Below are 24,432 nucleotides of genomic sequence, written 5' to 3'. Positions count from 1 at the left end.
CTATGACTTGGAGCAGTTGGTTTAAAAGGGGATTTGGCAATGCAGAGCCAGGATTTTTCAGGTAAAAATAAGATTTTGCCAAATCCCATTTCAAACCAACCATCCCAAGTCACGATTCGCTTTCCTCCAGAGGAAATTCCTCCCCAACTCATCAATTCCTCTTCACCATCATCACTTCCAAGGACCACAGGAATTCCTGTCCCTGGAATTCCCACACCCTCCCAGCCCAGCCAGGTTCCCAGGGCAGTTGGTTTGTCCCCAGCACAGCAGTGACACACACAGGACACCCTCAGACTCAGACACACCTCCTGAAACAACAACATTTTGTCTTTATTAGGAGTTCCCATGGTCATATAACACAGAGTTCTGAAGGAATAAAACACAAGACTTGGGGTTTGGGGTTTCGGGGTGGTTTTGCCATTGAGACAATGGGCAAAGATCAGTACTCCTCTTTGTCTACACACATGATCAGCTTTAGCACTTACAGCTCCTCCACTCATGGTTCACAATCACAAATCCAAGGGTTAAATCCAGCTAGTATTAAATCCTACTTTTTTTTTTTTTTTTAATTTTATTATTATTATTTTTAGAGCTTCAAGTCACTGCGGTTAATTAATTAAGTCATTAATTAAGTCGTCTTTTTTTTTGTGGTTTTTTTTTTTCACTTTAAGCATTTACATATGACATTCATTAAAACAGACACAAAGCGGACGAGCTCTCACAGGAAAAAACATGCTTACATAGCCTGCAAAAAATCTTTTTTTTTTTCTTTTTTGTGATTTTTCTTTCTTTCCTGAACAAATCAAAACTCAACAAGTCATCATGAGTCAGTGAAGGAAAAAAAAAAAAAAAAAAGGAAGACTTAAGTGAATACTGAAGAGCCGCAAGCGTTTCGTAGAATTGAAACGAATCCACAAATCTTTTTTCTTTTTTTTTTTTCTCCCCAACTCGTTCAAATCGATTTTAACATACACAGGTGACAAAAAACAAAAAAGAAATTAAAAAAAAAAAAATGAAAACAGCTGCAATATATATTAAGTTCACGGATTACTTAACAAACAAAGTGCAAAAACTCTTTATGCAAAACTAAAAAGACCCAAGAGTTGAACCTAACGTGGAGGAAATATGGCAAAGTTTTTCTTAACTTTTGTGTTTTAAAGGATGGAGGTGCTGCAGCTGGGAGGGTTTTGGGTACCTAAAAAGCTTCCAGATCCTTTGCAAATCCCAGCGCTGACACTTCCTAAAAACCAGTTTGGTACTCCTTTCTTGAAAGCCTTCATACACAGACAGGTTTTTTCCTAAAAGAACCTGTAAACACCGTTGGAGAAAACACTCACAGCTATGGGGGAACGAGGAGGATGGAGGTGGAGAAGCACAAAGAGAGGAGGAAGCAGAGGATGCAGCCAAGAGCAGGGCAGGCAGACAGGGGAGAGAATGCTGTAGGGAGGAAAGCTCTCTGTGCTAAATCCTGCAGAGCCCAGGAGGGGATTGGTGGTGCAGATTTATCCTCCACATCCCAAAAACTAGGAGCCTCCAGCCCCAGAGGGTGGGTGAACACACTGACCCCAAAAATTTGGGTTCCTCCCCTCCTCTCAGGAGCACTGCTGGTGTCCCAAATCCCAGGCATGTGGGGCTGGCAGGGGGATGAGCAGGATTCCTGCAGGGCTGGGCAGCTGGGATATTTGTCCCACGGATTCTCAGCTGCTGGGGACACAGCCAGCTCCCAGTTCCAGCAGCTGGGCTGGACTGGAATTGCCACAGGTGCTCAGCATGCTCTCCCTGACCCCTGCAGGGCCAAAGAGAAACCCTCCAAGCTTTAAATAACCTTTCCTGCATGGCCAGGGAGGGGTTTTGCCGCAAAAACCTTCTCAGCGATGTTCTCTTCCCTATCATCCCCCTGGTTTCCATCCCAAACCTCCAGGGAGAGAAGACAAACTAAGCACTAGCAATTCCTCCAGATCCCAGCAGCTCAGGGGTGTCCAGATCCTTTTTGCACCACCTGATGGGCTGAAAATCCAACTCCCTGCAGCAGCTACGTGGCGAGAAAAGGCTGGGAAAAGCAACCAAGGGAACCTGAAGGAGACCTCAAAGAGAAACCCTCAAAGAGAAACCCTCAAAGCTCTAAATAACCTTTCCTGCATGGCCAGGGAGGGATTTTGCCACAAAAACCTTCCCAGCAATGTTCTCTTCCCCATCATCCCCCTGGTTTCCATCCCAAACCTCCAGGGAGAGAAGACAAAATAAGCACTAGCAATTCCTGCAGATCCTCCATCCCATGCAGCTCCTCTTTGCACCACCTGATGGGCTGAAGATCCAACTCCCTGCAGCAGCTACGTGGCGAGGAAAGGCTGGGAAAAGCAACCAAGGGACACGTGAAGGGACACCAGGGTGGCAGTGGCAGTGACACTGGCGGGAGGCTGTGACTGGGATGAGGTTCAGGGAGAACAGGGAGGTTTCCCCAGTTCTCAGATAAGGCTTCGTAAACACAATGATACAAAACATATCAAAAACACACACACACACACACACACACACTGACTTTCAAAAAAAAAAAATTTCCTCAAGGACCTAATTTGCAGCAAAATCCAGAAGGAAAAAAAGGAACCAAGGAAAAAGCAACCCCAGCAGAATGAAGTCCCCAAGGGTTGTGGCTCACCCGGTGGCTGGGGTGATGCTGTCACTCCAATGCTGGGTCCTGCTTCTCTCTCCTGGCAGCATCCAGAGGCCTCAGAGCTGGTGGGGAATGGCCAGGGACAGGCTGGGACTGCTGTCCCTCCGTGCTTGCCTAGCTAATTCTGCTGGAACACAGAACCCTACCGAATATCCAGTTTAAAACCCTTGAGCTACTCTTCTGCTTGACATTTAAAAAAAAAAAAAAAAAGCTTTTTTTTTACGTTTATTTTTATTTATTTCCTTTTTTTTGTCTTTTTTTTTTGTCTTTTTTTCTCTTTTTTTTTTTTTGTGTGTGTGTCTTAAAGGCAGCTCCCGGGAAATTCACTTTATCCTTCCTTTATTAAAAGAAAGATGCTGAATGGGACAGAGGCCACATATCTCAAACACCCTCTTTTTTTTTTTACATTTACTCTTTGCATGTCAGAGGTGTCAAAACCAGGGTTTATTTTCTTTAACCGTGGGGAAGGGTTTGGGGATTTGGGGAGTGAGAGGTTGGTGAGGATGAGGAGGGAAGCTGAGGGGACTGAAGAGGCGCTTGGGTTCAGCCCCCCCTGCACTGGGTGCCCGCAGTAACTGTCACAGGCTCTAAAAGGATCAATCAGGCTCTCCGGGTGCCCCTGGCCCCCCTGGCTTGCCCGAGGGCCACTCGAGGGGCTCTGTCCTTAGCCCAAGCTGGTGATGTTGGCACGGCCGCCCGGCGGAGCCACGATGCGCTGGGTGGTGCGGCGAGGGATGTTGTCGTCGATCTGTGCGCCTGGGGAGACAAGAGGAGTCACCTGGGAGCCTCAGGACTGTAAATTCTCTATTTTCCATGCATCTATAATCCTGTAATTCTTTAGCATATAACTCAGGACGCCATACTAAGCTGATTTCTCTCGTTTTTAGGCAAAACGATTCCTCTCCAAGCCCAAAACTCAAGGACACCTCACTGTCTCAGAGCCCCAAGATATGGAAACAGCAGTGAATGAACTGGGGGAGCAAACTTGGAGTGATTGACTTCATTAGCTGAAGCTGTAATTGGAGGATTAACCCTGATAGGCAAATGGACAGAACTTATAAAGTATGAAAAACTTGTGACTTCTAAAAAACTTATAAAGTATGAAAAACTCGTGACTTAAAAAAAACTTATAAAGTATGAAAAACTCATGACCTGCTGTCCATTTAGGAAAGGCTGTGAAAGGGAAAAACTGATGCCTTGATGGCATGACCTAAAACAGAGACTAGACAAAATTAAGAGAATAAAAATTAGATTTATTGAAAGCCTTCAGGTGCACTCAGGGCACTCACAGCTCATCCAGGGCTACACCCAAAATGCACCTGAAGGCTTTCAATAAATCTAACTGCCTTTTATTCTCTGAACTCTGCCTAGCCTCAGTTTCAGGTCAGCCCCTCAAGGCATCAAACAAACTCTGGGATGGTTTAAAACCCTCACGGCTGGCTGTGGCATTTGGCTGCTGCCCTGATGGCTGGACTTGGTCTGGGAGGGCTTTTCCAACCTAAACTGTTCTATCATTCTGGATTTGGAGGAAAAGCCCTCACTGCCCCCCAGCACCTTAATTCTGCTGGAACCTGTTCTGCATTGATAAAAATATCTCTGCCCTGATCACCTGAATCACCAGAGCTCTGCACAGGGAAGATTTGGCTGAATGATTATCCCTTAGCCAGCCTGCCTAGCCCTTTTTATAGTTTGCCCTCCTCACACTGCAACAGCAGCTGAGAAATCAAATCTGTCTCATCCCAGATCCACAGCTGGCAAAGTTCTGCTGAAGTTTGTGGCATCTTAAAAACCAGTTTTTTTTTGCTGTAGCCTCTTAAAACCAGAAAATTCTCCCTTTTTAACAAAAGGAGAAGGGGGAATGGTCTTAAACTGAAGGAAGGTGGGATTAGATGGGATATTGGGAAGGAATTCCTGTCTGGGATGGAATTCCCAGAGGAGCTGTGGCTGCCCCTGGATCCCTGGCAGTGTCCAAGGCCAGGCTGGAGCACCCTGGGACAGTGGAAGGTGTCTCTGGGGTGGCACTGGATGGGATTTAAGGTCCTTCCAACCCAAACCACTCCATGATTCCATGATTTGCCCTCTCCCAGCTGAGGAATGAGCTCAGAGCACACTAGGGTGGCTCAGTGCTCATGACACAGCAGGAGAAGCAGCAGCACTTTGTGACAACTCCTGTCCTGCTCCTCTTCCTCCCTGAAGCCAAAACCTCCCAGCTGAAAACCCCCAGAGCCTCTCTTGTTGCCTCCCTATCCCAGCAGGATGAACTCAGAGCAGGGAAACACAATCCAGCCATGATTTCAGTGCGAGAAATCACTCAGTGAAAAATCAGTCAGGAAAAAAATCAGCAAGAAATCAGTCAGCAAGACATCAGCAAGACATCAGTCATCAAGAAATGAGTCCCAAAGTCACTCACCAGACAAGCTGAAGCCAGACTGGTGCAGGTTCCTCACGGGGGGTGCCTGCTGTTTGGCAGGAGAGGTCTTGGCTGAGGACGCTGGTGTGACAGTCTTGGGTGTCACCGACACCTCGCACACGGGGCCATCGTAGAGACCGCGGGGGACACCGCGCAGCTCGGCCAGCTGAGCAGAGAGAGAACAGCCTTGAAACACGGGCAAACACGGGCAGAACACAGGCAGAACACAGGCAGAACACAGGCAGAACACAGCCTGAACACAGCCTGAACACAGCCTGAACACAGCCTGAACACAGGCAGAAGACAGCCTGAACACAGGCAGAACACAGCCTGAACACAGCTTGAACACAGGCAGAACACAGCCTGAACACAGCTTGAACACAGGCAGAACACAGCCTGAACACAGGCAGAACACAGGCAGACACAGCCTGAACACAGCCTGAACACAGCCTGAACACAGCCTGAACACAGGCAGAACACAGGCAGAACACAGGCAGAACACAGGCAGAACACAGCCTGAACACAGGCTGAACACAGCCTGAACACAGGCAGAACACAGCCTGAACACAGGCAGAACACAGCCTGAACACAGCCTGAACACAGGCAGAACACAACCCAACATAGCCTGAACACAGGCAGAACACAGCCTGAACACAGGCAGAACACAGCCTGAACACAGGCAGAACACAGCCTGAACACAGGCAGAACACAGCCTGAACACAGGCTGAACACAGGCAGAACACAACCCAACATAGCCTGAACACAGGCAGAACACAGGCAGAACACAGCCTGAACACAGCCAGAACACAGCCAGAATACAGCCCAACAGCTGCCCAGATGTGGCTCAGCCAGTGACACACAGTTTGGGATTGGTTCTCAGGAAGAGGATTAGAGAGTGTGCAGCAACTCCTCTGTGCAAATCCCTGGGGAGCTGCTCTTTATCTGTATTTATTTTATATCTATATCGGTATCATCTATATCTATATCTATATCTATATCTATATCTATATCTATATCTATATCTATATCTATATCTATATCTGTTTTGTATCTGTATTATACTCATATATCTATATCTTTATATCTATATCTGCAATTTATCTATACCTGTACTATACCTATATAATGTCTATATCTATATCTATTTCTATTTTGTATCTAGTTCTGTATATCTATATCTGTATTATGTCTTTATGCATCTATTTGAAATCCATATCTGTATCTATTTCTATTTGTATCTAGTTCTGTATATCTATATCTGTATTATATCTTCATACATCTATTTTATATCCATATCTACATTATATCCATATTGATATCTATCTTTATATCTGTATAATACCTATATCTATATCTAAGCCTGTATCTATTTCTATTCAATATCTAGTCCTATATCTACATCTGTATTATATCTATATCTATATCTATATCTATATCTATATCTATATCTATATCTATATCCATATCTATTTGTATTTTATACCCGTATTATGTCCATATCTTTATATCTACATATCTATATCTCTATTATATCTATATCTGTATCTATCTATATCTATTTTATATCTATATTTAAAGATATTTATCTATATCTTTATACCTATGTCTGTATTATATCTGTATCAATTTCTATTTTATATATAATTCTGTATCTATGTAATATCTATTTCTATTTCATATCTATATCATCTATATCTATATATCTCTCTATATCTTCCCTATATCTATACCTATTTCTATTTTCTATCCACACCCATATAAAACACATCTGTGTCTCTGTCCAACCCAACCATTTTTGCAGCAAACAAGGTAAATTTGCTCTATTTTCCTACAACCTAAACCAGTGTTTGTGCAGCTCAACTCCTTCCACCACAGAGAGCTCAGGGGGCTCTGAGTCCCTGAGCCCCCCAAAGCTCCCTGGCACCCCAAAAACCCCAAAATCCTTGGGTAACCCTTGCTGTGGGGCACAGGGAGTAGGGAATGGGGTTAGGTTTTACACACACCTCCAGATTTTTGTGCAGCCCAGAATTCCTGCTAATTACCAAGCACCACGGGATGTGCTGTGGCTCCAGCCAGTCTGTCCCCTGCCCTGCAGGTGCTGTCCTTTCATGATCCCAACCTAGCTGTGGGATTAAAGGCTCCTGACAGCCCTAAACTGCACTTTATTACTCATCCCCCAAACGCTGAGCCAGGCAGAGGAGCCAGGCTGGCTTCCCTCAGCAGCCCTGCAGCTGCAGATTGGGATAAATGCAATTATTCCAGTTGAGATGCTGCCCAATTGGATTTACAGGTCAGCCATGGGCTGCTGTGGGAGAGCAGGAGGCAGCAGAAATCAGGGATCTGTGCTCCACGGGGCTCAATTAGGCCAGGGTGTCATTTGGATAACTTGCAATTTCTTCAAAAAGAACAATTAAGGGAAGATGATTTGCAAGGAGTGGGAGGATCCCTCGTGGCCAGCAGAACCAACCCAGCTCAGGAGCTGTCCAGGAGAGGGCAACACTTCAAACTGCAAAATCATTTCTCCTCAGAAATTATTTCACCTAGAAGTAAAACTTCTTAAATTCTCAGCAGCTGAGCTCAGTGTCATCTCCCCTGTCAGGCAAATTCAGGCATTATCAAAAGACTCTGAATGGCTGTGTTTTACAGAATCACTTTCCAACTATTTTAGCCTCTCAAAAATAGAATATTCTCCCTTTTAAGCAGTCTGTAGGCTGTGCCTGTGACTCACCAGTCACCAGACAAGAGCATCTGATGGTATCTGGCAGGAGGGAAAGCAGCATAACTTATCTGTAACAATGAACTCCAAATTGTTGCTGAGAGGTTTGATGTATAAATGCCATTGGAAATTTCTCCTGGGACCTCTGTGACAGGAGAACCTGCTGGGTTCTGTGCAGTTTGACTCCTGGACAGGAGAAACCTGCTGGGTTCTGTGCAGTTTGACTCCTGGACAGACTGGACACTTTTTCTGGTTGGGTGTCCCCATGATGCCTTGAGGATTATAACTTCTATTTCTCATGTTTCTGTAGCTTTGCTGTGCAGCTTTAGGCTCCATATAAAGTGCTAAAAACCTCTGTTCCCAGCGTTTTAGACAAAATAATTCCTCTCTGTTGGAAAATCCAAGGTGCTGCCTCAGAGCCCCAAAATATGGAAACAGCAGTGAATTGGGGAGCAAACTTGGGCTGATTGACATCATCAGCTGAAGGTGTAATTGGAGGATTGAGGCTCAATTTGTTAATTACAGAACTTATAAAATGTGAAGAACTCGTGACTCACTGTCCATTTTGGGTGTAGCCTCTGGAGTGAGCTCTGTCTGCCCTGAATGTACCTAAAGGCCTTTAATGAATTAATCTGATTTTATTCTCCTAACTAAGTTATTCTGCTTTTGTATTCTCCTAACCAAGTTATTCTCCTAACTTTGACCTCTGTTTCAGGTAATCCCTGCTTTAGGCATCACCTAAAGGCATCATCACCCAGAGAATTAAAGACCCAAAAAGCAAAACCTGCATAATAACACATAATAAGATAACACATCCCTATAAACCACTCGAGTGAACAGCAAAACCAGCACAGGAATGAGCCAAACGTGGTTTCCATTCAGTCACAGCAGCACAGCCAGAGCCAGACAGAAAAATCTCTTTTTTAGCCACTTTATCTCAGAGAGAGATGCCAAAGGTGCAGTGCCCATCCCACTCACCCTGCTCCTGGCTTTGATGCGCTTGTAGACGAAGTCAGGGAAGGGTTTCCGGGGGATGTACCTCCCCGAGCCCTCGGTGACATGCAGGTTGCCATCCTCCAGCACGATCTTGCCCTGGCTGATCACCACCAGGGGAGAGCCACGGCACTCCATGCCCTCGAAGATGTTGTACTCCAGAGACTGCAAATGGAAAAGAAGGAAGATGATTTGCAAGGAATGGGATTTGGAAGGAATGGGATTTGGAAGGAATGGGATGTGCAAGGAATGGGATGTGCAAGGAATGGGATGTGCAAAGAATAGGATTTGCAAGGAATCAGATTTGCAAGGAATGGGATGTGCAAGGAATGGGATGTGCAAGGAATGGGATTTGGAAGGAATGTGATTTGCAAGGAATGGGATTTGCAAGGAATGGGATTTACAAGGAATGGGATTTACAAGGAATGGGATTTGGAAGGAATGGAATTTGGAAGGAATGGGATGTGCAAGGAATGGGATGTGCAAGGAATGGGATGTGCAAGGAATGGGATTTGCAAGGAATGGGATTTACAAGGAATGGGATTTGGAAGGAATGGAATTTGGAAGGAATGGGATGTGCAAGGAATGGGATTTGCAATGTCCAGCAGAACCAACCCAGCTCAAGAGCTGTCCAGGAGAGAACAACACTTCAAACTGCAAAATCATTTCTCCTCACAAATTATTTCATCTAGAAATAAAACTTCTTCAATTCTCAGCAGCTCAGCTCAGTGTCCTCTCCCCTGTCAGGCAAATTCATGCATTATCAAAGACAGGTTTGGTTCTGAATGGCTGGTTTTGAATGGCTGTACATGAGGCAAACATATTCCCCCAGCAGGGCTGCTGGGCTTTAATTAGTAATCACCAGCCATGCTAATTGATAAAATTTTAAGGACAGGTGGAAGCAAACTCAGCAGTGTTTACCTGAGCTGTGTTTGCTGGGATTTAATAAAAGGCTGCTCGTAATTATCAGGCTAAGTTTGGGGGTTTATTAATGCAAAATTTCCATTGAGATGAGATTTGTAAAGAATCCCAGAATGGGTTGGGATTCCCAAACCTCAGTGAGGGATTTTAGAGTTCATCCCATCCCATTCCTGCCCTGGCTGGGACACTTTCCACTGTCCCAGGCTGTTCCCAGCCCTGTCCAGCCTGGCCTTGGACTCTTCCAGGGATCCAGGAGCAGCCACAGCTTCTCTGGACAAAGGAAAAAAACAGCTTCAAATGAGAATATCTCAGAACCTCCCTGTTTAGATGCATTTAGGCTCCTATCCTGCTGAGCTGGGAGGGATTTAGGAGCTAAATAAAGCTTTGACTTTCCTCCTAAAAATAATAATTGTGAAAAATCTGGATTCCAAACCAGTGTTTTGGTTGATGGGTCAGGGAGCTGGACAATCTTGTTTCACTCTAATGGGATTGCTCATCCTCAATTAACAGGATTGGAAACATGACACCATGGAAAAAAAGGCAACTTTGAAAGGAATCACTGCAAATGCAAACAGCCTGGAGGGAGATGCTCTGCAACCATGTCATTTGGGGACTGTCACCCCAGTGACCATCCCAGAGTCAAAGGCAGGTCTGTTTTACCCACTTAATGATGGAGTTTGCCCTTGAAGTGTGTTATAAGTATGGGCAGCCTGAGAGCAGCTCTGCAATCAGCCAGGCCAGTGGTTCAACCCAACCTGAACCAAATCCAGCCTGGAAAAACTCTGGTGGCACAGGAGGAGCTGGGACAGAGCTTATGGATTATGCTGCTTCCAAGAACAACACCACCTCCCTCCCCAGCTCCTGGTTTGCCTTGCCAGAGAGTGGCAAGAGCAGTGTGAATTCTTGGAAAATACCCCTAAGTGGCTGGAACATTTCAAAGAAGTAACAATCATGCAAGGCCACATAATCAGAGGGTGTCCCTGAGCCTGACTGTCAAAGGGCCTTTTGTTGTCTGCTTGGCCAAAGCAGGATGATCCCAGGGCATCACTTGGGTTAGCTGCTCCTCCAGCAGAAGGCAAAGTGCAGAGAGATATAAAAAATACAGAATTATGGAGTCGTTGAGGTTGGGAAGAGCTCTGAGGTCACTGAGGCCGAGCTGTGCCCAATCTTGTCCCCAGCCTGGAGCACTCGGTGTCACCTCCAGGGATGAGGATTCCAAACCTCCCTGGGCAGCTCTGATCACCCTTTCCATGAGGGAATTCCTGCTGATGTCCAACCTGAAGCTCTCCAGACCCTCCAGGTGTGACACCAAGCACAGCAGGAGAAGTGATGGCAGCAGAGGAGGTCAGAGATGGATTTGTGAACAAAGAAAAACTGTGATTTCCTTCAAACTCTTGGGAAGCACAGCCCTTCATCCTCCAAGCTCTTTGGCCACAGCTGGGTGCTGAGGCCTCACTCAGAGTCAGGATTTTAGGGAACCTGCAGCTCTCAGCAAACAGAAATCTCTCTGAATGGAGCTGGTTCTCCTTCAGCCCTGCCCAGATCCACCCAAAATCCAGTGCTGACTGCACTGGGGCATTCCCACAAAAGGGAAAGTCTGGGAGTTGCGTGTCAGGAAATGTCAAGAGCTCAGGTCACTTCCTAAAGGCAACAGCAATTAAATGGCAATGACTTTCTAACACTCCACCCTAACGACTTGCAGCTCTCTGAGCCGTTCAGAAGCACAAAACCAGCTCAGACCACAAAATCTGGCACCTAAAGCAGTGAATCCCAGAGTTTCCTCCTCCAATTCACTCCTCTCCAGACTGGAAGGAGTCTGGGAGCACCTCTGAGGCGACTGAAGTGACCAAACTCCTGGAATTCCTCTCTCAGAAGCCTCAGCAGGGTCAGGATGAAGCCAGGCCATCTGTGACCAATTCTGGCACAGAGTTAAGTCACAGGGAAATGAACCAAACCTTTTTTTTTTTCTGTTTTTTTTAAAAAAAAAGTTTCTTTGTGAATGCGCCCAGGGATCCAAGTGTGGAAGAAAATTTTGCTCCTTCAGCTCCAGAGTGAATGAAAGCATTCAGGGGAGAAAAGAACAAGGAGTTTGTTTTTTTTCCAGGGAGACATTCCATAGGTTCATGGCCAGCAGGGAAACAAGCTGTCAACAAATGCAAACAGTGGCTGCTTTCTCTGAGCCAGGAGCTCCAATGTCACAGGGAGGCTGCAGGCAGCTCTGCTCTGGGATCTTCTGCACATTCCCACAGCCTGCAGGGCCAGCTGTGAGGCAGGGGACACAGCAGAAGTGTCCCCAAAGTGTCACCACAGAGCTGCAGGAGAAGGAAGGGAAGGGCTGGGTGGTTTGGGTGCTGGTGAGCACTAGGAAAATCCTGAATCCACATGTGGGACAGAGCAGGAGGGGCTGGAAATCCACCCAGCCCCTGGATCTGAGCCAGATTTCCAGCAAAAGTGTTCCCTGAGCTGATAAAGCTGCAGGGAAAAGAGAGGAGCAGCTCCCATTCCCTGGGAATGTCATAAACACCCCATTGTCCTACGAGGCCTTTTGATATTTCTGAGGACTCAAAGAGCTGTCTGTGTGCTCAGATCCAACCAGCCAACACTCAGGAAGGGCAGAAACACTCCTTGCTCCCAGGGGAATCCATGTGATCCCAGATTTGGGCTTAATCTGCTCCCACAGCTCAGTGAGGGATTCAGATTTGGGGAAAACAAGCCCTGGGCTGTGCTGAGCTCTGCTGCTGGCAGCACCGAGGAGGAGAGGGGGAATGGTGGGGAAGATGAAATAGGAAAGCCTTAGAAATATGATTACCTGGCAAAAGATGCTGAGAACATGGAAAATATAAGGGAAATTAAGATGAAGACAAGCTGAGAATATGGAAAATATAAGGGAAATTGAGATGAAGACAAGGTTTGAGTTGAGGAATAACTAGGAAACAATGGTTTGGCCACTGGAGGTGATCCTCTGGGTGGAACAATCCCCTCTGGGTGGAACAATCCCCTCTGGGTGGAACAATCCCCTCTGGATGGAACAATCCCCTCTGCCTGCAGACAGCTCCAAGGGTCAGAGCAGAGCCTGCCTGATGGCAGAGGGGCCAAAAAGCAGTTTTTAGGGTTTAAAATATAACCCTGTGTGGTAATGGGATGATTCTTATAGGTTGTGTGTGAATGTTGTAGGGTTTGGAGCTTGTTCTGGATTGGGTAATGAGAATTAGAATATTTAAAATATAACCCTGTATGGTAATGGAACGATTCTTATAGGTTGTATGTAGATGTTGTAGGGTTTGTAGCTTGTTCTAGATTGGCTAATGAAAATTAGAATATTCAACACAGAAGATGATTTATTGTATTGTAAATGGCAACCGGAATCTCAATCTCCATCTCTGTCTTCCTCTTGCTTTTTCTCTCTCTCTCACTCTCTCTTTTCTGCTCCTCTTCTACTCTCCCTCTCTTGCTTCTCTGACCTGCTTTGAGCTGTGTCTGGCACCCCTGGCAGCTCTCCTACACCCACCCATGGGGTTTATTTATTTCACAATAAACCCCATGCTCTCAGACCTGACTTCAGAGATCTCTCATCTCTGTCCCAACCATCCAAAACTGACAAACAGACCCTCTAATCCTACTGGCTACAAATCTTACAGGGCAAGGAAGCAGGGAAGGGCAGGGGATGGCAGGGAAGGGCAGGGAATGGCAGGGAAGGGCAGGGAATGGCAGGGAATGGCAGGCAGGGAAGGGCAGGGGATGGCAGGGAATGGCAGAGAAGGGCAGGGAAGGACAGGGAATGGCAGGGAATGGCAGGGAATGGCAGGGGATGGCAGGAAAGGGCAGGGAAGGGCAGGGAAGGGCAGGGAAGGGCAGGGAAGGGCAGGGAATGGCAGGGAAGGGCAGGGGATGGCAGGAAAGGGCAGGGAAGGGCAGGGAATGGCAGGGAATGGCAGGGAATGGCTGGGAATGGCTGGGAATGGCAGGGAATGGCAGGGAATGGCAGGGGATGGACATCCTTACGATGTTGTGAGTCTTGGCAGAGATTGTCTTGACGCTGTCAGGGTCCCAGATGACCAGGTCAGCATCAGAGCCCACGGCGATGCGGCCTTTCCGAGGGTACAGGTTGAAGATTTTGGCTGCATTCGTGCTGGTCACAGCCACAAACTGGTTCTCATCCATCTTCCCAGTCACCTAGGGGACACCACGGGGTCACTGAGTGGTTCCATCAGCTCAGCAGATGGAGAAAAACCCCAAGGGGAAGGAGCATGACAAGGAAATCACACATTCTCAGTGTGTTGTTTCTCCTTTCCCTCTAAATGTCCAAAAACCTACCACAGCCTTGTCCCAGATGATGGACATCCTCTCCTCAGTGCCATTGGTCCCCTCGGGGATCAGGGTGAAGTTGTCCTTGCCAACAGCTTTCTGAGCAGTGTTGAAGGTGCAGTGGGCACTGCCAGTCACCTGGAGATCTCCACTGGAAAAAAACAACAAGAGGAATTTTAAGGTATTTTATTTTACCCAAAAAGGTAAAAACAGCTTTTTCCTCGCTGGCAACACCAGCCTTGATTTTACCCCACTTGTTTCCTGGTGAATGATGTGTTTAAACACAGAGATTTGCACTCACCAGGAGAGCAGGGAGTTGAGGAAATCAGGGGTGGTGGGGTCAGGGCTCAGCGGTGGCGATGTCACAAACGCTGCTGCCTTGGCCCAGTTCTTGCTCCAGTAATGAGATCCATCAGTGCCCAGGCTGGCTGTGATGGGCTCTCCATAAACCACAGTGCCTGTGGGACAGAGGAACACACAAACCCGCTGAGATTGGCATTTCCAGCCTGGTTTCCTGGCAGGAATATCCTCCCAGAGCAGGACTGGCACTGCTGGCATTTCCTCTGCAGCATGAAATAAAGATATTGCTGCTGAGCAAAGCTGGGAGCAGCAAAATGTGCACAAATCCTGACAACTGCAGAGATTGGCACTGGTTAGTCGGCCTCAAAATGGTGACTGGGAAGATTAATTTTACTGTTTATATATTTTTTAAATTAAAATTTTTTAAATATTTTAAATAAATATTAATTCATATTTAATTATATAAAATATAATTAAATATTTTAAATAAATAAATATTTATTTATCGATTTATTTTATTATTTATTTATCCAGGATCAAGAACTTTGTGGAAGAGGCTGAGGGGAATTCAGGGTGTGAGGAGATCCAGTGAGATCTGGAAGAGATGTGGTAGAAGGAGAATGAAAAAACCAGGCTTGCAGTGATTTTATACATTAATATGTAAGCCAGCTTTCTTGGAGAAAGTTCTCTGCATAGACCAGGTGGGAGAAAATCCCCACCAGGGAAGTTTTTCTGGACACAAAACAAGCCAAAACCAGGGGAAATATCAGAATTTTTGGTCCACAAACGCAGCTCAGAGGAGCTCTATGATCCCCCCGAGGCACACAGCAGCTCTGGGGAGTAAAACTGCCTCTCCTGACTGTCCAGGGCGTTTTTCCTCCTCGTTAACATTTCTGGAACCACATGAAGGAAGAGCAGCTCCTCCAGGCCAGGATGCTCTGCAGGCTGCAATGCAAAGCTCCATCTGCACAGCCAGCAGTGCTGCAGCTTCCAAAGCAGCCCCAGCTGGCAGCCCCGGGGCTCTGCTCACCAAATGCACCCAAAATCTGCTCCATGCCAGCCCTGAACAGGCAGGAAAACGGGCAGAGGGATGGCCAGAGCTGCTCAGCAGGGTGAAAATACAGGATATTTCTTTCACTGCATTGCCAGAGCTGCTGTGGTATCTTTTGGGGCTCAGGACAATCAATTCCTGCCTGGATTTGTGTTTTTGCAGGGGTTCTGTAATACTTACATAGGTGAGGAAGGTAGAAAATAGAGAAGCCAAAACTCTCCCAGTGCTCCCAAAGCAATGGGAACATTTAAATTGCTGTTGGAGAGCTCAAATCAAGGGCTGAGCTCCTCTCAACCAAATCCAGCCCCAGTAAAGCTGCTTTTGGTGCAGTGATCCCCCAAATCCTTCCTTCAGCACTCCCTGAAGGAGCTGCACACCTCACCCTCCACGCTGCAGCTCTGCCAGGGGCAGAACAAAACCCCCTGAGTGCCAATCCTATGGAAAAACACATCCCATTCCCGAGGCAGGACGAGGATTTTCCAGCTCCCAGCCCCTGCTGGCACACGAGGGGCAGAACAGCCTCTGCCAGAGGGTTTCCAGCAGCACAGGAAGAAGCTCCCTGACATCACAGCCCACAAATAGGGGCTGAAATCACGGCGAGGCCAAACACACGCTGGTTATTAATGGGAAAGCAGCACACTGTGGGGATTGTTCTGCAGGGAGGGATGTCTTCGGGGCTCAGCTCTGCCAGTCTGCAGGGAATCTCCTCCACAAAAACCCCACTGGCAACATCTGGCTTTAAATAAAGTCCGTTCTTCCCTGTCCAGCCAATCAATCCCGGCTTGTTTTCGCCTGGGATGGCTGCAGTTGTGTTTCCTCTGTTGTCTGGGAGTGTGTGTGGCCCTGCTGGGTTACTGTGCAGCATTTAAATGGAGTTGTTTGAATAAAAGAACAGAGGAAGGGGCAGCATTTGTACCCCAAACTCTCCTTTTAAGGAGAAAACGCTTTTCTGAATGGAAACTGCGTGGTCTGGCTGGGTGAAGAAAACCCCGTGGATCATCCCTCTGGGATAATCCCAGCACCTTCCTCAGGCAGGAGAACATCCACCCAAGATCCATCCATCCAGCCAAGCTGGGTTTTATGGCTTCCTGTGATCCCAGTGTGTGGTCCTGCATCCCAAAACCCCACTGCACTTGCAGCTGGTGGGCTGAGGGCAGTGAGGAGGCAGCAAGGTGGTGTTTGGGTCGGTGCTCCACCTCTGCAGTGCACATTGCTCCAGTATTTCATCTGGAAAAGGGAAGGGAAGATTCCTTGGCTGTCAGGATTCAGCTGCGTGGAGAAATCAAGCTCTTTCCACGGGGGGATGAAGCTTTGGGGTGCAGCCATGTCTTCCTTCAGGATGATCCCCCAAGATGGAGCTGGGAGAGGAAGGTTTATCCCTGGCAGTTCCCACAAACCTCGGGAATCAATCCTCCTGAATCACGGGACCAAAACACTGCTGGAAATCAGCTCTTCTCACTCCAAACAGCCAGATGGAAAGTGATGTCATCTCTACACCCATCCAGGCTTATTTAGGAGGCAGAAAATCCAATCCAAGCCGAGGGAGGGAAGAAGGGGGGAAATCATCCCTCCTGGTTACTCACCCACCCCGAGCAGCTCGAAATAGCAGTGAGGGGTTTAGTCACAGGATAGAGCAGCAGACAGAGATCATGCTGTGGGCAGCCTTGGTTCTCTGCAGGAGCAGGGCTTGGGGAAGCTCCTGCAGCCCTCAGAGCAGCTCAGCTCCTTCCCAAGCTGAGAGGAGAGACACAGCAGCAGCAGCAGCATCCACAGCAGGGCTGAGACTCGCTTTGTGCAGCATCCTGGAGCAGAGTTATCCCAGGCAATTCCCACACTGAATCCCAATGCCTGCTTTGTGCAGCATCCTGGAGCAGAGTTATCCCAGGCAATTCCCACACTGAATCCCAATGCCTGCTTTGTGCAGCATCCTGGAGCAGAGTTATCCCAGGCAGTTCCCAAACTGGATCCCAATCCCTGCTGGGATGTCAAGCTGGCAGTTCCAGCACGGGAGGAGCAGCTATTCCACAAGAAAGCCCAGCAGGAATCTGTGGGCTCTGGCTGCTCCAGCTGAATGCAGCAGGGCTGCTGAGTCGAGATCTCCGTCAGGAATCCCTGCTGACCCCGAGCAGCTAGGGAAAGCCACAGCAGCTGGAAGGAGCAGCCAGCTGCATCTCCAGGGGGATTCAGGGCATGGAGAGAGCAGGGAATGACTCTGGGGGATCACAGTGTGAGGAAACAAGCTCAGGGCTGAGCAGAACCAGCAGCTCCTGGCTGACACAACCACTGAATCCTTGTCTGGGGGAGATGAAGCAGAAGAAGCTGTTTGGGACTTTTTAAAAAACAGCCTGGATGATAACACTGGAAAAAAGCAGCTTTTCCTGCAGGGGTGAAGCTGCTGTTGGCAGGAGCTGCAGTGCATGAGCTAAGGGGGAAATAACTTACCCTTTTTCCTGGCTTGAGCAATGACATCAGCAGCGCTTTTGCTCATCACCTTGGTGATGTACAGCGGGCAGTTGGTCTGGTTGGCAATGGTTATTGCTCTGTTCACAGCCTCAGCCTCCACCTGGGGAACAGAGCAGCAGGTCAGGGGAAGCACAGCATCTTCAGGGCTCACAGAGCCTGCTGGGGCCCAGGAAACAGGGAGATGCCTTAGGATTTTACATTCTGTATTTTCCATTTTTCTGTATTTATCCATTATCCATATATCTGTATATATCCATTAATCCTGTAATTCTCTAGTGTGTAACTCTGGGCTCCATTCAGGGTGCTAAGCTGCTGTTCTCTCTCGTTTTTAGACAAAATAATTCCTCTCCAAACCTCTCTAAACTCAAGGACACCTCACTGTCTCAGAGCCCCAAGATATGGAAACAGCAGTGAATGAACTGGGGGAGCAAACTTGGAGTGATTGACTTCATTAGCTGAAGCTGTAATTGGAGGATTAACCCTGAGATGCAAATGGACAGAACTTAAAAAGTGTGAAAAACTCCTGACTTATAAAAAACTTATAAAGTATGAAAAGCTGGTGCCCTGCTGTCCATTTTGGGTGTAGCCCTGGGTGAGCTGTGAGTGCCCTGAGTGCACCTGAAGGCTTTCAGTAAATTTAACTTTTTTATTCTCTTAACTCTGTCTAACCTCTGTTTTAGCTAAGCCCTTCAAGGCATCAAAGCAGTGAGGAGGCATTTGCTACCTGAGAGCCAGAAAATGCCCAGAAATCAAACCACAGAAAATCAAACAGACCACAGAAATCAAATGACACCAAGCTGCCCTCCCCTCTCATCACCACCTTTCCTACACACCCCCAGGATTTTGTGCATTTTGAGGAGCTGTGAGGCAGCAGGAGAATATTCTGTGCACAAGGCTGTCGAGTCCCTGCCTTGTGCCCAAATGCTATGGTGACAGTAAAATAACAATAACCCAACGAGTAGTCCGGAGAGGAATGTTTGCAATTACCAGGATGAGTTGGAAGCCTTAGCACAGCAGTTCTCTTGGAAAAAAAACAAAAAAAAACCCAATAAAAACAACAACAAAAAAAAAAAAAGACAGACATTTCCTGGAGCACTTGGACTGGCTGTGCTTCCAGCGTTTTTGTGGCTGAAATAAAAACAAAACATGATGTATTGCTCTGAAAATTCATCACTGAGCTGTGAGGAGGGAGAGTTTTCCAGAAAGTGATGGGTGAGGCTGGCTTGGGATGGTGCTGCCTCAACCCCAGCCCTCTTCTGGCTGAAATAATGTCCTGAATGTTGTCCCTTTGGCTCAGCCCAGGTGACAGAGGTAAGCAGAGCTAAAGCCCTGAGCCAGCAGTGCCACTTCAGCCTCAATCTGAGCCTCAATTCCTGCCAGCCTGGAGCTCAGCTTGGTGTATTCCAAAACCCAAATTCACCTGGTCACCCCCTGATTCCTTCTCTGATGCAATTCTCTCTGAAATGAGTGGGAGTTTTGAGTTAATAAATATTTTAGATTCACTCAGCCACTCCTGCAGGTTTGGAGGGCTGAATTGAGACTCTCCACTCAGATGCCAACCATCCTCAGGATGGGCTTTGCATCCCCTAAAGGGCAGCAGGAAAAGCCAATTCTGGTGTCACCAACACCCCAGAGGGACACAGCAGAGCCTGGAGCCAACAGGAATTTGGGATTTGGCACTTGTCACAGCCCAGGGGTGTTTTGAAAAGCACAGAGTCCCTGCAGTGCTGCAGCCAGGAGGGATGAGCTCTGCATACAGTGGGTTTGATGTCCAGATCCTCAAGGGTAAGAGCAGCTTTCCTCTGGAAATGACACAAACTGAACTCCCTGAATTATCCCAGCAGCAGCTCTTCCCACCCCCTGAGCCAGGCCAAAAAAATCATTAAAAAACCACAAATTAGACATGTGACTGGAGAGCTCCAAGTGTTTTCTCCCAATTTCAGGAAGCAGAAAATCCCAGCTCCTTCAAATCCTGAGCCAGGCCAAAAAATTCATTAAAAAAATCACGAATTAGAGGTGTGGCTGGAAAGCTCCAAGTGTTTTCTCCCAATTTCAGGAAGCAGAAAATCCCAACTCCTTCAGCCACACACAAATCCTGAGCCAGGCCAAAAAATTGATTAAAAAATCACAAATTAAAGGGGTGACTGGAAAGCTCCAAGCGTTTTCCCCCAATTTCAGGAAGCAGAAGATCCCAACTCCTTCAGCCACACACAAATCCTGCGAGGATTCACTCCCTGTGTCCAAACAGCATTTTTGTATTTCCTCAAACAGCACTTTTTTATTTCCTCAAACAGAACATTTTTTCATTTCCTCCCAAGCAACAGAAGGATTTCTATCCCTGCTGCCATGGCTGATGCAGGGAGGGGAGGCCCTGGAGCCCGAGGGGCACAGGGGATGATCTCACAGCCTCAGCTGCACATCTGGCAGGCAGCAGCTCCTGGGATCCTGCAGGGACAGAGGGACAGAGGGACAGAGGGACAGAGGGACAGATGGAGCCACAGCCCAGCAATGCCACGGCTGCTGCCAGCTCTGAGTGTGGAAGGGCTGGGATGAGGAATGCAACCTCCAAGGGAGGGTTTGGAGGCTTTTTCTGACTCCTGGGGTTTGTTTTTTGGGGGATTTTATTTGATTTTATTCTGTTTTATTTCATTTTATTTTATTTTATTCTATTTTATTTTATTCTATTTTATTTCATTTTATTTTCTTTTATTTTTTCATTTCATTTTATTTTATTTTATTTTATTTCATTTTATTTAATTTTATTTTATTCTATTTTATTCTATTTTATTTTTTTTTTTTATTTATTTTTGGGGATTTTATTTTTGGGATTGGGGTGCTCATCCCTGGAGAAATATCCTGGGGTTTGTTTTTGGGGATTTTATTTTATTCTATTCTGTTTTATTTCATTTTATTTCATTTTATTCTATTTTATTCTATTTCATTTTATTCTATTTTATTCTATTTTATTTTATTTATTTTGGGGATTTTATTTTTGGGATCGGGGTGCTCATCCCTGGAGAAATATAAAGGCTAACTGGGCTAACTGATCTCCCCGCTCTGCTACACATTTTCTGTGCCTTCAGAATAAAAATTAATAAAAATTTGGGAAAATTTCAGTAAAATACCCAAAATACAAATATCACACATACTGAAGGGCTGGGAGTGAAGAATGCAACCTGCAAGGCAGGGTTTGGAGGCTTTTTCTTACTCCTGGGGTTTGTTTTGGGGGATTTTATTTTATTTTATTTTATTTTACTTTATTTTAAGGCAGAAAAAAATGCAGAAAAAATGCAGAAAAAAGCAGAAAAATGCAGGAAAAAAGCAGAAAAAAAGAGAAAAATGCAGAAAAAAATTTAAAAATGCAGAAAAAAGGTGGAAAAAAGGCAGAAAAATGCAGAAAAATGCAGGAAAAAATCAGAAAAAATGCAGAAAAATGCAGGGAAAAAAATCAGAAAAATGCAGAAAAAAATCAGAAAAATGCAGAAAAAAATCAGAAAAAAATGCAGAAAAATGCAGAAAAAGCAGAAAAAATGCAGAAAAATATCAGAAAAAATCAGAAAAAAGCAGAAAAAATGAGAAAAAATGCAGAAAAATGCAGGGAAAAAAATCAGAAAAAATCAGAAAAAAATCAGAAAAATGCAGAAAAAATGCAGAAAAAATGCAAAAAAAATCAGAAAAAATGTAGAAAAATGCAGGGGAAAAAAGCAGAAAAATCAGGTTTCCAGCCACACTCATCCCAACACTAGGTACTTGATGGCCATGCAGAAATATTACAAATGAGAAGATTAAAAATAAAGTTCTCACCTCCTCAGGTCTGCTCAGCACATGTCCTTCAGGCCCAGTGATCCCCAACTCCAGGATCCTTTGCTGCTCCTAATGCAGAGAGAAAAAAGAACAAATTATTTTATTTTTATTTTATTTTTTAAAGCAGGAGGGATTTTTCTCCCAGCACACACAGCTGCTGGCAAGAGGCACGAGGGAGATCCTTGAGCATCTGTGGTGCCTAAAAATCCCATGGGGTTTGGCAGAAATTCCTGTCCTCTGGCTGAGAATAACCAGAATATAATATAATATAATATAATATAATATAATATAATATAATATAATAACCGGAATATAACCAGAATCACCAGAGAATAACCTGGTTTGGTCAAGGAAATCTTGAATTTGGGTTTGCCCCACGTGGGGTTTGCAGCCCCTCGACTTTCAGCACTCGTTTGGGTGTTGAAAATCATCTCTGGGATGGGAAAAAATGAGGTTTGGTGGGGAAAAAAATCCTCCTGCAGTTGGGCTGAAGGACTGGGGTGGCTTTTTGCCTGGACAGGGAATGCAGAAATCCTCTGAGGGCTGCAGACAGAGTGCACAGAATGAGCTGGAGATGAGATTAAATGGAATATGTTTATTTATAATATAATATAATTATATTTATAATAGATAATATTATATATTAAAATAAATAATAAATAATAGTAAGAAATAAGAAATAAGAAATAAGAAATAACAAATAAGGAATACATAATAAATAAGAAATAATAATAAATAATAATATATACAAAATTATATTTATACTATCTAATAATATATTTATTACCATTTCTCCCTCGCTGCTGCCTGAAGGATGAACCCCAAAATTCAGCATGAAGCTGCATCCCTTCCCACTCCCCTCTGCTCATTTCCTGCAGATCAGTGACAGCCACACCCAGCTCCTCACTTCTGGGCAGAGGTGCCCAATACCCACCAAAAAATCAAAAATCTGCCACAAAAACCTGGTTTATCAGTGTCAAAGGGGATAAAACCACTGCACACTCCTCACTTCCCTCAATTCCCTCACACCACACTCCCAAAATCCTGGCTGGCTCTCTGTTTGCACAGGAGGAGCCTCTGGAGGGAGAATTCCACCAAAAAATCAAAAATCTGCCCCAAAAACCTAGTTTATCAGCATCAAAGGGGATAAAACCACTGCACAGCTCTGCTCACACCCCTCACCCAGCCCTGCCATGCTCCCAGAAACCCAGCTGGCTCTCTCTCTGCACAGGAGGAACTTCTGGAGGGAGAATTCCACCAAAAAATCAAAAATCTGCCACAAAAACCTAGTTTATCAGCATCAAAGGGGATAAAACCACTGCACACTCCTCACTTCCCTCACTTCCCTCACACCACACTCCCAAAATCCTGGCTGGCTCTCTGTTTGCACAGGAGGAGCCTCTGGAGGAAGAATTCCACCAAAAATTATAAAATCTGCCCCAAAAACCTGTTTTATCAGCATCAAAAGAGATAAAACCACTGCACACTTCTCACTTCCCTCACCCAGCCACACCACACTCCCAAAATCCTGGCTGGTTTTCTGTCTGCACAGGAGGAGCATCTGGAGGGAGAATTCCACCAAAAAATTAAAAAATCAGCCACAAAAACCTGTTTTATCAATGTCTAAAGGGATTAAACCACTGCACAGCTCTGCTCACACCCCTCACCCAGCCCTGCCACACTCCCAAAATCCTGGCTGGCTGCACAGGAGGAGCCTCTGGAGGGAGAATTCCACCAAAAATTATAAAATCTGCCACAAAAACCTCTTTTATCAGCATCAAAGAGGATAAAACCACCCACCCGGCCACACCACACTCCCAAAATCCCAGCTGGTTTTCTGTTTGCACAGGAGGAGCCTCTGGAGGGAGAATTCCACCAAAAAATTAAAAAATCTGCCACAAAAACCTGGTTTATCAATGTCTAAAGGGATAAAACCACCACACACCTCTGCTCACACCCCTCTCCCAGCCACACCACACTCCCAAAAACCTGCCTGGCTGCACAGGAGGAGCATTTGGAAGGAGAATTCCACCGAAAAATAAAAAAATCTGCCACAAAAACCTCTTTTATCAGCATCAAAGGGGATAAAACCACCCACCCAGCCACACCACACTCCCAAAATCCCAGCTGGTTTTCTGTTTGCACAGGAGGAGCCTCAGGAGGGAGAATTCCACCCCCTGGCAGCATTTTGGAGCAAATGTCCCCGAGGACATGCAGGCCATACCTCAGCAATGATGTCACCGTTCTCAGCGTGCACCTGGGCTGTGGCGCCGATGTCACGGATCACACTGAGCACCTCGTAAATCTGGGGGCAGAGAGGACAGGTCAGCCAGGGACACACCTGGGACACAGGGACACAGCTGAGATGCACAGGGACACACCTGGGACACACCTGAGACACCAGGGAACACACCTGAGACAGCCAGGGACAGACCTGGGACAGCCAGGGACACACCTGGGACACACAGGGACACAGCTGAGACACACAGGGACACCCAGGGACACACCTGGGACACAGGGACACACCTGAGACAGCCAGGGACACAGCTGAGAGAGCCTGGGACACAGCTGAGACACACAGGGACACACAGGAATACACCTGGGACACCCAGGAACACACCTGAGACACGCAGGGACACCCAGGGACACACCTGAGACAGCCAGGGACACACCTGGGACACACAGGGACACACATGGCACACCCAGGGACACACCTGAGACAGCCAGGGACACACCTGAGACAGCCAGGGACACACCTGAGACAGCCAGGGACACAGCTGAGATTCACAGGGACACAC

General features: G+C 46.4%; 1 protein-coding gene across 3 annotated transcripts in view; it reads right to left on the bottom strand.

Annotated features, from left to right (window-relative positions):
- Positions 1-309: 309 nt before the first annotated feature.
- DPYSL2 (dihydropyrimidinase like 2) overlaps positions 310-24,432 on the bottom strand; it is a 68,617-nt gene continuing 44,494 nt past the window's right edge. For 2 of the 3 annotated variants that reach the window (XM_085080415.1, XM_085080416.1), the window contains exons 6-14: positions 23,859-23,939; positions 21,635-21,703; positions 17,810-17,930; positions 14,318-14,474; positions 14,026-14,167; positions 13,714-13,884; positions 8,776-8,955; positions 5,082-5,247; positions 310-3,427 (exon numbers count right to left, since the gene is read on the bottom strand). In XM_085080415.1, the coding sequence (XP_084936541.1) occupies positions 3,336-3,427; positions 5,082-5,247; positions 8,776-8,955; positions 13,714-13,884; positions 14,026-14,167; positions 14,318-14,474; positions 17,810-17,930; positions 21,635-21,703; positions 23,859-23,939 (1,179 nt within the window). In that variant the 3' untranslated portion in view covers positions 310-3,335. The remainder of the gene's footprint in view (positions 3,428-5,081; positions 5,248-8,775; positions 8,956-13,713; positions 13,885-14,025; positions 14,168-14,317; positions 14,475-17,809; positions 17,931-21,634; positions 21,704-23,858; positions 23,940-24,432) is intronic. The other variant, XR_014856187.1, reaches the window with a different exon arrangement.

Source organism: Lichenostomus cassidix, chromosome 22 (genome assembly GCF_008360975.1).
Source record: "Lichenostomus cassidix isolate B80296 chromosome 22, HeHo_3.0, whole genome shotgun sequence".
NCBI classification, from domain to species: Eukaryota; Metazoa; Chordata; class Aves; order Passeriformes; family Meliphagidae; genus Lichenostomus; species Lichenostomus cassidix.
The sequence above is the reverse complement of the archived record's forward strand: the minus strand, read 5'-3'. Positions and strand labels throughout refer to the sequence as shown.